The sequence below is a fragment of the Pholcus phalangioides genome, unplaced genomic scaffold, assembly GCF_987345545.1.
Source record: "Pholcus phalangioides strain wild (caught in Gottingen) unplaced genomic scaffold, Ppha-v1.0 ptg000015l_1, whole genome shotgun sequence".
In the NCBI taxonomy this organism is placed as follows: domain Eukaryota; kingdom Metazoa; phylum Arthropoda; class Arachnida; order Araneae; family Pholcidae; genus Pholcus; species Pholcus phalangioides.
In genome coordinates, this window is record NW_028301608.1 from 106,526,766 (window position 1) to 106,542,108 (window position 15,343).

A 15,343-nucleotide genomic window follows, 5' to 3' on the forward strand; every position below is an offset into this window, starting at 1 on the left:
CTGCATAGGTTATTTCCCCATGTTTCTTTTTCCACGTCAAGGGTAGGCGTTTGCGGTGCTACAGGTACCGTGAAATGTCGTTTACGGTTTTTTTCCGTGCCGATCACTTTGAAATGCATAAAAGTGACTATCGCCATTTAATTTTTGAAAAATTTGTTGCTGTAACCGTAACCACGAGAGTTAAATTTTTGTTTTTCTTCTCATTCTAGATGGCATACTCTGAAGCGACCTGCATCTCCAATTTCATTCTCATTTGTCCGTTTTTGCGGTCTCTAGGCGCTCTTATATCGGCAAAATTATTTTATTATCACCCTGTACATGCCGAAAAATTGACGATGAAAACCTTATTTTTCCTTTCGAAACCCGGATAACACGCTTATTTATGAATGTCATGAAAACTTAATAACCTCAAACATATAAATGATACGTGAATGAATGATATTGCGTTCAATAGCAGCTTATATCAAAAAAAAAGTATATTACATATCAAATACTCTCACATTGGACTTTTTGTGCTAACGTCATTGGCTGATGCAGCAGCAACGCTGTTATTTCGAGGCATTAAAATCGAGGTACCATGTGGCGAGTAGCCTTGGGTCTCTGTCGCGGTATCACGTCGTGTGAGGTGTCGTTCGGCTATTTGTTTGTTCAGAAAGTTCTTCAGGTACATGTCAGAGTAAAAAAACCAATAGTGGATAATTATATCAAAACGAAGTGTGGAAATCTCGTGTTTTCCATGAAATGTTGAAACGTTTGACTGATAGATGGTTTCAAAATAATCGAAACCGCAATGCAATAATCGTTCTCAAAAAATGCTTTTCACGTATGTTGAGATATACGAGATGTATATAAGTTCGGATGACAGAGTAACTCATTCAGTTCGTTATTTGAAAAAACCGTGATGGCTGTCATTTCTTTGATATATGTTGCTCAAGGACTTTTCATTTTCACGTTTGTGAAGGGTAAGGTTGTCTTTTAACCCAATTCTGACTGATGTTTCGTTTAAAAAAATGTTTTTCAGCACTTTAAGCGGCATTGACGAGATATTTCGCCTCCTTTAAAGCCTCTTCTTTAAGCATTGACAAGCCTTGACATTTCGTAAAGTTGATTTCTAAATATAACATTATTATCTATACCCCTTCTGCTGAAAATCGGAAGAAATTCTTCTTCATTCAAAATGACATTTTATAGATGGGGGGGGGGGGGGTTTAGTGATTTCTGTTGTGCTACTTAAACGGTTAAGTAATGATTTTCAAACAAATTTTTTAAAAGAAACGGTCATGGAAATTATAAGGTTTAGTGAGCGTCATGGTTTGTTTTTTTAATTTCACATAGAAATTTAGTTTTTTTATGATTTTTCGAGAAAGATTACATTTTCAGAAATTTTAGCCTGATTTTTTGATATAAATTACTTTTTTTTCCTGATCACAAACAGAAATAATTTTTTCGTTAAATTAAAAAGCAAAAAAAACCAGTTTTTTTCTAATTTTTTATTCGTTATAGTGAATGAAGTTCCCGTAGATAAATAATCACTAATTAGTTTAGTTTTGTAAATCAAGAAGCTGATTAATAGAAAATAAAAACATACTAAATGAATGTCCAAATTTTTTGAATCTTCTCAAATATGTTATGGTTACTGGTCATTTCTCAAGCCACCGATAATCACATATTAAAAAATTCTGTGCAATTTGGTTTTGAATCTGGAGAGCAGTCTTAAATGATTCTACGATAATAAGGAAGAACATAAAGAACAAGGTGGGGGAAAAACAGCATTTATTGCGGGAGAACCATTTTACCTTCATTTAATGCTGTTTTTTCCTAACTTTCCTCCGTTTTTCAAATTTGAATATATCAGTAAATATTGCACTTACGTAGAAACGTGGAATTTTTTAGTTGACATCAGGAGAGACAAAACAACACCTTTTTAATTGGAATTTGGGACACACGGAGGACTGTCTAAAAATTTAATTTGTTTATTTTAATAACTATCCATCCCCTTGAAACATGAATGGCATATCTCAGTACTACATGTTATTTGGATACTTCTAATTGGAAATGTACTTCTAAGATCAACGGTTCACCAGTTAAAATGTCATTTGCCCTGCTACCAATTCACCCTGTATAGTGTGAAACCTGGATATAACGATTCTCTGCGGACCAAACAAAAACAGATTTCAGATGGATTATCGTTGTATCGAAAGGCAGGAGTTTAACATTACGGCATAGACATTTCCAAAGAAGACTTGAAAGAAAAATTGTAGAGGGATTTATCATTACATCGCAGGGGTGGCCAACAGCTGGACCTTGAAGTGATCTTGTGCGGCCTGCGAAAAGGTAAAAGTATCGTGAAAAAATTAAATTTGTGATCATTATTTGGACTATCGGTTCCAACAGCAGATTTCTTGATTAACAAACAGCTTACAAACATCTTATTTCTACTGACGAAATTAATTTAATAACTACCTAATTGATTCTATTAATAATGGTGCGGCTTATACGCCATTGAGCGGCCCGCGACGCTATAGCTGACCATTATGTTGGTCTGCTAACAGAAAGCAGTTGGCCATCCTTGTTATATCGAGTATCGTTGTTGCGAGTTTCCACTGTACTCGTATATTACAGAGCACTTCCGTATTTTCCCGTATTTATGGCCATTCCAACTTTTTTTATTCATATGTCCTTTTTTTCCCGGCATTTTCCATTGAAGCTTATTCAAATTTTTATTTTTTATATTTATTATTTTTATATCAATGTATGTTATGATAATTTATAAATAATATCGTGATTAATTATGACAAAATTATTCATCATTATTGAATTTTCATCTTCAACGTTTTTTATTCAATCGAAAAAAAATTGATACACTGTAATTTTCGCCGTAGATCTTTCTATCTCACTCATCGGTAATTTTTCAGCAATTAACAATTATTTTCATCTTTGCAAGTTTTTTGCGAGAATCGTCGATTGATTTCCTCTGTATTTAAGAGATCTTGCATTCAAGAGATTTCCCGTACTTTTCTCGATGAAATATAGTCAGTCTAACAAATTACATTTTTTTTAGTATGTTAACACAATTTGCAATAATTGCAAAATTGTCCAAATTGTGGTATTTTAGGATTGGATGACGTACATGTCTGGTTTAGTCGTTTTAGGATTGACAAACAGCCCGTATTTGTTACTGGTTGTCCATAATTCGAAAACGTACTTGAAAAACTTTTATACGAAAACGAGCGAAATTTCAATATTTTTCCACATTCTAAGCATCAGCAATATAAAAAGAACTTAAATTCTAATTGAAAGTTTAATAATATACGACACAAAGAAAAACTAGAAGTTATGACTTTCGATATTCTTCGGTTGACTATACGTCCCGTGTTAATACTGCATCTATACGTTACGGTGAATGTGATACATAAATCCGTCATTATGCATAATAACAGGTTAAAATGCATACTTACCAAGCGTCTTAGTAAGTTTGATAAATTTATCATTTTTACAGGTGAATATGCGTAATATCCAAGTGTTGTTGATAAATTTGATAAATGCTTGAAATTTATTGTCTTTATATGTGATTATGCATAATACCCCTAGTGTGATTGGTAATTTTTATATATATATGGAAAATATTCCAAATGAGCCTAGTACGTGTGATCAATATAGTCGGTTCCCGATATAATGATAACACATTTACGATTGTACCCCGATATAATTATAACCAATTTTACGATCGTACCCAGATATAATAATACATTACATGTATGAATCATCATGTATCGTATATCATATAGTACGATTTATCATGTTCACCAACGACGCTTGGGCATTATGCATAATCAACGGTAAAAGTTACTATTTTTTAGTACTTATTAAACTTACTAACGACGCCTGAATACTATGCATAATCGACTGTAATAGTGATTAATTTAGGATAAGTTATCAAACTTGTCAACTTATTAAAATGCTCAGCGATTATGCATAATAACCGGAATTATCGCATTTACCGTAACATATATGTATTGATTCCTTTTTTGCCTGATGCGATTTTGTTTAGATTGTGTTAATGACATGCGATTAAATTGATGACAAATGACGAGGGTTATCTTGATTTGCCCAATTTTTCGTTAAGGTAAAATGATCAAACAGTTAATACATCTCTTGCAAACGGCAAAGTCATTAGCCAACATGATCCTTCCAATTCTTCCATGACTCTTCCTTTGTAGAATCATTAAAATGTATCTTTTGTCTGCTTCATGTTTCACGCGCTGTAAAAAGGGGGAAAAACATGAATTCGCAGTTAAACAAATACAAAATAAATTTCCGTCAACATATAGTGATGCTTCAGTTTTTATCAATGTCCTATATCAGTGATCTCTGCCGATAATTCTCCGTGAAATCATGTCATAAAGTTGTGTATCTGCTCTTTTTTTACTTGCATCATTCTATATTTGTTATGTTTATATCGGTTAGTTTTTGCTGTTCTTTCATAAATTTTCTCAGATTTTTGAATTAAAATATCTTGGTGAATATTACACTTAGAAACATAGTTTTTCCTGTTGGCCTCTAGAGATACAGGGCAATTACTTTCTAATTGGAAGTTAAAGGGGAGGTGTACTTACACAATGAAGTATACAGGACACCCTGTCACCCTTGACATTCTTCAATACTCATCGAACTTCAAGAAACGGATAAACCGTATAGATTACAGTAAGACTTCATCTCCATTGACTTCAAAATTATTCACACAACTTTTCTAGCAGCATTACTTGCAAATAAACAATTATAATGATGATGATGATGATGGTAATAAGAGGGAAAAAATTCAATTTTTGATAACCCATGTAAAATTTTGATTCGATCATATTCAAAACACACCGATCAAGATAAAAACCAAACTATTGACACTTTCTTAACCACACCGTCTTGTTATAAAATGCTTATTTCAATGTGATGTAAGAGACAGAGATTGCACTGGATCAATATTCGGAGGGGGGTTTAAAAAAATGGAAGCGCACAAAATGAATCTCCGTCTCTTCCAGAGAGTTTTGAGTCATTAACCTTCAAAAAAATTTTTAAATAAATTCACAGACGCTAATTAAGATAGCATTTAACCTCTTCACTTCGGTTTTTAATTTAACGTTTTTAAATGTTTTTTATAATGATTTTGTTTTTAAGTTAGGACCTGAGGTACACATATGTGTGCTTAACTCAAATGGTCTTAGTAAAGATATCAACCCAAATTAGTTAATTAATTAATAAAATTTTTTTCAATTTTAAAGGACATTTTGGCATGCTATATAAACACAAATCAATCAATTTGTTTTCTTATTAGTCAGTTTTGGCTCGGGTATGAATAGGTTAAAAAGGCATTTTATTTCGATATTTTATTTCTTTTACAAAATATTAAAAAAATGTTTTTATTTGTTTATTCTTTTGGGGAGCGCAAAAAGGCCCCTTATACCCTTTCCTACGCACGTCTCTGAAAAGAGACATCAACAGTTCATATATGAGGCCTCTGAAAAGCACTTAGAACTTTTAAAATAATCAAATACTGTGCTATGCCTCAGTTCTACTGTTTATAATATTGAAATGAAATATTTAAAATAAATAATCAAAACCCAAATAAAAATTATTTTTGACTAATTAGGGAGTCTCAACAAAGATTTTCGTCGTGCGTCTCTATAGTGAATTTACAGTGTGAAAAGAGACAAAAATGATAACAATAGTCTCGGACCTACGGGCTGGAGCCCTATCAGCCCACCCCTATAACACGTGAACGACCGTCAACAACGTTAGCTCCAAGTTCAAACATAGATATATGATTAAATTCTGTAGAAAAATATGCATAGATAATACAGAGTGGAAGAAATATATCAAATGGCTTATTTTATGAATTAATTCGTTACGCACATAAGCGAGTGTAAATTAGTAGTTAAGCTCTGATCACTGAATTTGCATCTTCCTTTGACAGGCATTGCGGCAGACCACACTCAAGAATGTGAAGGATATCACTTGCCCACGCTTTCCAACGAGCAATACTTCGGAATTGTTCGATGCGTTATCGAATGTAAGTTTCAGTTTGGTTTGTGAGTTTTCTTCGACTTGTAAAAATGTAACTCATATGCATAAAAATTTCATAAATGCAAAAAAAAAGATTAAAAAATGAGTTACATGATAAATGAGGCGTACCTAATGTTTGATTCAAATGTCCCGAGAAAAGGAGGAAAGGTACGGACGGACTCACTTAATAGCGTAACGATACTTTCCACATTTCAAATGGCCATGATTACCCTATAAAAGTTTGGTAAAAGTTCTTTTATAAAACTTGCCAATAAACTTGCCTTGAGATATTTAGCCAATAAGCGTAGTGGTTGCATTTGAACGAATGTAACCAATATAACGCCTTATCGGTGTTTTTTTTTCTAGGTTTGTAAAATAATTAAACAATTTTGAATCTGGTATCTTCGAAAGGGTACGCCAATCAATTGCTAGATGCTGCCAGACCTGTATCGATGTTGGTGATGGCACATTTGAGTACTTACTGCAATTATTAATGTAAATAAGAAGCTTTTTTTCATTTCCTCAGGATTTCGTGGGTTTTCCACCAACACTTTTCATTTCCGACCCCACATTGCTGTACAAGAAATGATTCTTTACGTGCATTTTGCCTTCCCTTAAATGAGTTGACGGACAACTTGTATAGACACTCGAATATATCAGTAATTCATAAGGCCGGGATTACATTATGAAAAATTGATAAAATATCTTTTACATAAAAAACCTGAAAAAAAAACTTAAAAACCTATTAGTTACATTCGCTCGAATGTAACCGATAAGCTTATTTATTGCAATTTCCAAGTTTTATAAAACACCTTTTCTAAATCTATTATAGTTTAATCCCAGCTTAATGCATGCATATATTCTGACAGTCCATGATTGATGTAACTTTGAATGATGATTGATGTGACTTTAAATGATGATTGATGTGACTTTAAATGATGATTGATGTGACTTTAAATGATGATTGATGTGACTTTAAATGATGATTGATGTGACTTCAATTAGTGATTTCAGCTAATTTTTGAAAATGTATACTATCCCTTTTAGCTAAAAATGAAACAATCCTGAAAGATTTCGCTGATTGCGAGGATCTACAAACAGAAAGGGTAAAACATATTTCTTTCTCCACACATTTCTAAACGTCACTGACGATCATCATTATTTTTATAGATCATGAATTATACATCAAATGTTACATTTAAAAACGAGCTTCTGGAATTTTTATTATCTATTATACACTACCTGTAAAAACTGTACAACTCAGGCAAAAACGAAATTTCGCTTGGAATGACCAACCCTAAGACCTACATTTTCACAACCCATAATTTCGAGTGGTCACCACTACCACCGGAACGGATATTACTAGATTCCATATCATCGAATGCTTTCGAAAGAATCGAAACCACATTTTCGACAAAACTAAATTTAGTTGGTGTTGTTGAATCGTGTTTAGTCAGTCACTTCACGGCGCACACAAGCATGACCTCGAGATTCACGGTGGGAGTTTTGGGAACCTCCTCGTGTGAAAATATTGCCCTGCAAAGGTTTTTCATGCTTTTAAATACATCTATTTATCTACCCTGTCTGTGACGTCATAATTTTCTCGTTCCACTCGTAAAAACGTTGGTTGTGAGCTGGGCCGGTCCTAGAAATTCTGCCACTTGAGGCCAGGGCCGCAACTAGATGCTTGGTCACCCAGGGCAAGCGCGCATTTTGAAGCCCCAGGCCCGAGGGGCAAAGTGTGTTTCTCTCTAGAGTTTCTTTCGTTTAAAACTGCATTCTCTCCGCTTTCTTCAGCTGTCTGTCACGTTGTAGAGTGCGAGTCAGTGTTATGGTCACTGGAAAATACTTCATCACTTAGTTTGTACGTTGCTTTCAAGAATTTCTTAATCTGTGCTTTTTTGAACCCAAAATGCGAAATTTCACCGCCATATTTTGTCTTCACAGAGACCAGTAATTGGTTTTTTGGCGCCCGATTGGTGCAATGCTCGTTTTCCACTATCAAAGTTACCGTCACGGTCCATGGGTTCGAATCCTGGCATAGAACATTAGCGACAAGTCCTTTACCTAAGCCTGGGGCAACGACCGATAGATGGCGTCTTCATTTCCCACCTAACTCCACTGGTCGGAAATTGTCGCATGGCGGTATATGGCCGGTGTTGATATGCGATAATTAGTATTGAGTCAGTCATTCTGAAAAGCGCGAAAACGTGATTTTCCTTAAAAACTGCCAGACACAAAACCGTTTCCCTTATAAAACGGAATTTATTATAAAAATGATGCGCATAAAGATAATAACCGCCAACTCAGCTGCTGAAGAAATAGAGAAGCTCAAGCATATGAATCGGTTGAGAGAACGAGTCCACTGTCTAAGCCCCAGCGGTTCTCAACTTTTTCTGACCCGCGTAGCCCTTTTCAGTGAATAATTTGTATGGCGGAGCCCTGTTTAACTCGAGAAGCCCTTCTTAGTACATTATTTATGTGTCGGTACTCTTTTTAGGCCTTTTTTTTTTTTGTTTAACAAATGTATTGATTTATTTTATTATTCTCGAGTGGCCGCGGAGCCCCTGGGAGTGCACACAGCCCCAAGGGCTCCGAGGAGCACCGGTTGAGAACCACTGATCTAGGCTAAGGAATGTGATCTCTTGAACCCCAAGTCTGTGCTGTCACATTAAAGTTAAGAGTAAGTTCAGTTTACAGTATTGGTGATTTCCGTTTTCGGAAATATTTCAGGGTAAATTATCATCCATTTTTGACTGCAATTCTGAACCCTTTTACGATCACGTACGAAATGTCTCGTCCAAACGCAAATGCAACAAATTCATTCCAGATCTCTTTGATTTTTTTCTTCAATCTCTTATCAATTCACCGCGAAGCTTTATTGTTTTCTCCTTCTATTTTTAACATGCGAACAAGAAAACAAAAAAAAACAGTTTTCTGAAAGTGTTCGCCGATACTTCAAATGCAGATCGTCCAAATTTGTTGTCGAAAGTCTGTACGTGAAGTAGTTAACTTCGTTATTGAATAATGGTTCTTATGCCGTGTTACAGGTAATCGATGTGACTGATAATTGTGAAAAGGAAATACGTGCTGGGACAGACCCAAAAGACCCGGAATTTTTCAATAAGGTAACTTAAGGCTATTTAATCTATCGTTGAAATAATCTATGATGTATGATTTATCGGATAATCACTTTCTGTATGGTAAGTGCCAGATGTCTGAAAAGTCTTTAATCGCTATTTTTCTCTCTGCTTTAGGTTTACGAATGCGTTGTCGAAAGAGTCGGAAGTGTAAGTTGATTTTAGGACGTACTTTTTTTTTGTAACCATCAGCAATTTGTCATACCTTATGTCTATTTAGTCGAATAATTTTGCGAATTCGTTTACATAATTTGATCGAATATTAATACCTTTTTTGAATTTTGCATCTTGATATAAGATTCGAATATGTTGTCATTGTTCCAAAAAAGATTATTTTGTAATAACCCTTTATTTGGCACGGAATGTTGCTCTCAAGCACAATGTGGTTTTTTAATTTATATTTTTAAATATTTTTCAAATAAAACGCATTTTATATTTTGAGCTCGTATTAATGCTTTCAAGCAACTCCTAAACTCAAGCAACTCGATTTTTGCTTGTGAAATGCTCATGAAGTTTCTATAATTACCAGTAGAACAGCTCAAAGGTGCACATGACTATTTCTTCACAAGCCAAGCAAGAACGATTTTCAACCCTTGCATTTTGGGGGGAAATACCATGTGTGGAAGGGATATTTATACAGTATATGTGCTGTGCATGCTTCAACATTGATAGAAAAGAAAGTTGGAAAAAAATAAATAACATTTTTCAACCATTCAAATTCATGTAAATCATATGAATACAGCGTGTTCCTTTGAAGTGTAACCAGGGCCGTCTTAAGAGCATCATGGGCTCCACCTGGTTAATTCTAGAAAATTTCAACCACATATAATTTTTGTGGGGCTCCTCTTCTCTTGAGGCCCCCGGGCCGTGCGCATGCGTTAAGACGGCACTGAGTGTAACACCCCATATTTTTTAAATATTGACAATAATTTTTATTATTATTATATAATGACATTCAGGTATTTCATTTGCTTAATATAGCCCTTTTGAAAATACTTCTCTGGATATTTCTATGCGTGCCAATTAAACGGTAAATGTAGTAGTGTTGTATAAAGTTTAGTTCTCTCTCTCGAATACCCAATACTGTCCCTTGGAAGTAATCGACAATTATGGCACCCAGCCTAGCATTATTAATTCGGCTTCATTCTATTTTTATGCGAACCGTCTTTAATATAATAACTGAGCTTTCATCCGTTTCTGATACTCACGAGAATGCCACTAGGATAAGGGTAGTTGGAGATATCTTGGCATTTTCGATTTGGCACAAAAGTGGCAAAAACCCCAATTTTTTTTTTTTTTTGCGATATACTAATTATCTGAACTATAAGTAATTTATTTTTTCAGCTCAACAGCCGAGAAGCAAGACAGACAGTGAATTTTGAAGTGAGTGTAAAAACTAAAATGCTAAATAAGTTAATAATTGTAGGTAACGTTGAGGTTCATGTTGTTATAACAATTCATTGAACTTCTCTAGCAACAGATTTCTTAACATATGCGTTTTTAAACAATAATCATCTCGGACAATTACATTCCCACAGTTATTTTTAGTTGATTTTTTTTATCACGAATATCTTCAACGAGAAATATTTTTACAGGTCAAAATTTGCTCTTTGATTCTTATTCATAATTTATGAAAATTTTCAATAACCAATTCGAAAAAAAAGAGGATAAATCTTAATGATCTGATAAGGTCAGTGGTTCTTAACCGGTGGTTCGGGAGAGCATTTTCGGGGGCATTTTACGCGGAAAAAATTACACGTTGACTGATTATTCAGAAAAATTGAAATTATGATGAAAGTTTAATTAATTTTACCATATAAATTACATTAATTGAATGTAACCATAGCCGAAAACGGCATTCCATTAATTAGTAAAAGAGTTTATAGAAATTAATGGATAATTAATTACAGAAAAACTAAATTTTCGAACAGACGAAACGCATTGTCCAGGAGGATGCGGGGTGGTAAGTCGCATTGCACTGGGGGAGCGAGATGGAAAAAAAGGTAAGAATCACTGGTCGATATCAGTGGTGCGCAAACCGTGGGTCGCGACCCCACCCCCTCCCGTATAGAATGGTAAGTACTACGGGGGAGAATGTGTCTACTTAATGGTCTATTTCAAGTGTAGAATCATTTCGAAATCGGATGATTCTTTCTCAATCACCCTGTATACGAAAATCAAGGACCATACACCTCGCTACACTTCCAAGTAAATATTTATATGGTATTATTTAAGAAGAAACTGAATATCTTTGGAAGTCGATATGGCCTAGTTAAAATCCGAACAAGCGTTCCGGAAAGGGCTTTCGGGACAACACATTTACTGGCGAAAGAAATCGGCATATCCCGGAAAACCGGGACATATGGTCAGCCCATGAGGTAGCGCGGGTCATATGGTCAGACTATGTAAGGGTCGCCGAAATTTTTTTTTTTTTGATCAAAAGGGCTTCGAAAAGTTTGCGCACCGGTGAATAGAGCATACCGGTAAGATGTGTAAAATTGTCTTTCTGTGCGACTGTGGGGTGTATAATTTCAATAAATATCTAAAATTTTAAAACAGATCTGGGCCAAATATTGTATATTTATTTGTTTTGAATTTTGTATATTTGGTGCGTATATACACCAAACACGACCCGATGCGATCAATAGGTATTTTCAAATTTTGCAGAGTTAGACTGAGATGGTCAAAATACTTTCTGGTAATGATGATCCTTCGACTTCAACAATAACTTTTGGAATGTGTTTACTTTCATTTCTATGGTTCCCTAAACACTGATTTTCTCAGTGTGTTTATCAATTTATGATGGTTCATCATTTTCTCAACACTCGAGCCAAGGGGCAGCTCTTGAGCAGCGAGACTCGTGCGGTTGCTCGAGACACCGTTCTGATGTGGGTGCCAAGTCCGAGTTGAAAGGACGTAAAAAATGCTTTGCCGACCACAAAAAACGTGGGCAGGCGGATTTCAGGAATAGGTTCCATGAGGGGGGGGGGGGGGGTAAAGATTTTTTTCTCGAGCCGTCCCTGGTTCCGACTTTCAGCTAGTAGGTCAAGATCGATTCAAAATCAGACTTGTTAAGCTAGAAATTTGTTTAATGAATATGTTACGATAAATGTGATAAAACTGGCTGTTAACATAATAATCGGTTATTATGTTATTTAACAAGTTATGCATAATCGCCGAGCATTTTGGTAAGTTTGATAAATGTCCCTAAATTAATCACTTTTACCAGTGATTCCAAGCATCGTTAGTATATTTAATAAGTAGTAAAAAATTATCACTTTACGGGGTTATGCATGATGCCCAAGCATCACGTCGTGGGTAAACATCGTAGATCGTACGTACTATATGATATACTTTACATCATAGTTTCCCAACCTTTTTTGCCCAATCACCCCCAACGCAATCTAACCCGTAGGATCCTATGTTATATCCTTAGCTTCTACCGCCCCCTGGAACTTTCCATCGCCCCCAAGGGGGCGTTAACGTCCACGTTGGGAGTCACTGCTTTACATGATAATTCCTGCATGCATTGTATCATTACATCGGGGTACAATCGCAAAATTTGTTATTAATGTATCGGGGGTCCAACTATACTCATCACACATACTAGACTCGTTTTTTTTTCATATTTATGAAATTCACCAATTACGCCACGGTATTATGTACACGTTAAAAATGTGCAATCACTGCACTTCACTTCTGAGATACAGATATCAGCACTGAAAAATCAGACACAATACTAGATACGCACTCACACTTGCGGCACAACTCACTAGGTAGTAAATTGCCCGTGGCGATAGACCTGAGTTGTGCTCGGTTTGAAAGAAAAAAAAAGTATTATGCTTAGTCACAGATGAAGGCAATAAATTCCAAGTATTTATAAAATTTAACAACGAGACACTTGGTTATTATGCATAATAATCGGTAAAAGTGATGTTTTCAGTATTTATCAAATTCACCAACGACGCTTGGGTATTATGCATAATATCCGGTATAAGTGATAAATTAATCGAACTTACTAAGACTATTGATAAGTATGCATAATAACCGATTTATCACATTTACCCTAACAAATATACCACTGTCAAGAGACGTTACATTTTTTGCTATAAATGTTCATTACTATAATTATTTCCTATCTTATCTATATATTTCCTATGCTCTCATATTTGATACTTGATAACAATGTATTTGTAGAAACGTAACGGTTATTATCTGCGATGAAATGTCTTCTCTTTTTTTCCCATGGTTTAGGACTGTATACGAACTGTAGGCGCTGACGTTCAAGGATGTCTTGGAGATTTGTGGCCAACCATTGATCTGAGCAAATACAAAGATGTATAACGAATGATCTACCCACTAACAAAGATGTATAACGAATGATCTACCCACTAACAAAGCATACTACAGTGTAACACTTCACTTGGATCTGTAACGGCAAAATATGATTTTTTTAAATAGCAAATTATACGTATTTTCAATAAAGTTCACCAATTATTCTTGCTCACAAATGAAACGTTTTCGATAAACATTTCAATTTCTTGGATTTTTGATCATTACCTTCATTGCTGCATGTTTTTTGCTGAAAAATACGATTGTTTTTACGAGTAGATATGGTTATGTACTTATATTCGGCAACATTTGTTTTTTTTCTGCATATATGTGTGTGTATACAGTCAAACCTCGTTAATGAGTCACTCTTGGGAGAGCAAAAATATGACTTAATAAGCGGAGTGACTCGTTAAACGGAGTGAACCATAGCTGTGCCAATTCCTGCCTGAGGACAATTGGGACTTCTAAAAAAGTGACCCGGTAAGCGGAGTGACGTGTTAACCGGGTGACGCACTAACGAGGTTTGACTGCATATCGAACAACATATGACATATTGTTCCGAATAATTTTTCACAAGACTTCGAGATTGCAAAACAAGAAGCGGTTCGACGGACAAACACAGATTTATTTACAGAACAGCAATTTACACGTATTTACAGGCTAATTAGAGATCTATAACAACTGACTTTTCATCGAATCCCTCTAATCTCTCACTCTTCTCGAATCTCTGATTCTCATTCTCCTTACTATTTATAGGTGTGGTCGAGAAAAAGAATATTTCACAAAATTTCTATTTCATAGTACCAGGTTTGTGGCGCCACTGTCTGGATGGTCGTAACCTTCTGGAAACTTCTGTCCAACCCTCCACCAGTTCTTCGCCAATGGCACGCCTTTGCGCTATACCGAAACCGGTATCAACTGCTGTTGTCAACAGATTTTGATAGCCATCGAACGAATCACGCCATCTATCGTCTATGGATCGTAATAATATACAACAACCTGTTGCTGCCAAAGCCCCAAATTACCCGAATTGGCCAATTAACAAGTGTATTGCGGTGCATATAAAATATATGTAAATATCCAATACTGTAAGTTATGTATGTAACAATGCATAAGTTGATCCAAATACAACTTAGAACACATGATGAATCTCTAATATGAATATATCTTAAGAAATCTATTACAATTTTCTTCAGTCTCGTGGAATGTTAGGTGATTAACGGCCTGATTTGCTTCTGTATATTTCAGCCGACCCGATATTTATAGATTTTTTTTTTATGTTGAAAGATTAAATGATTGTCGGACTGATATGATGATATATATTTTAGACGACTTTATATTCTATCTTATTCCTGCATCGAAATACAAATTATGAAAATAAGACATAGTAATAATGTTGTAGGAAATGTCGAAGAATTTTGAGAATGTATATTGCAGTGTGATATACAGGATGATTCAGAATAGATGTGAAAAACTTTAAGAGGTGATAGTACACACTAATACAAACAATTGTCATCAAAGAATGTATTAATAGTTTCCCAAACTTTTTTGTTCCATCGCTCCCTTTTCAGAAATTTTTTCTCTCATCGCTCCCCCCCCCCAGTCAAGCGAACCCAGAGGATCCTATGTTAAACTCTAGTTGCTTTTATCGCCCCCCTGGACCATTCCATCGCCCACAAGGGGGCGATATTGCCCACATTGGGAAACACTGGTCTAAAATGAAACGCAAACGCGCTAGCGTGTTTCGAAACGGCCGCTCTGCTGATGCAAGTGTGCAAATGTTTATGCAAATTAATAATTATAAACCTCAGAGG

At 35.2% G+C, this 15,343-nt stretch overlaps 1 protein-coding gene across 1 annotated transcript; it reads left to right on the forward strand.

The window, feature by feature from the left end:
- Window positions 1-858: 858 nt before the first annotated feature.
- Window positions 859-13,742, forward strand: LOC149077299 (uncharacterized). The gene is made up of 7 exons (XM_089242784.1): window positions 859-962; window positions 5,969-6,064; window positions 7,105-7,163; window positions 9,108-9,185; window positions 9,315-9,347; window positions 10,542-10,580; window positions 13,452-13,742. Exons 1-7 carry the CDS (start codon window positions 902-904, stop codon window positions 13,539-13,541), a joined length of 456 nt encoding a protein of 151 aa, XP_089098910.1. The 5' UTR covers window positions 859-901; the 3' UTR covers window positions 13,542-13,742.
- Window positions 13,743-15,343: the final 1,601 nt, after the last annotated feature.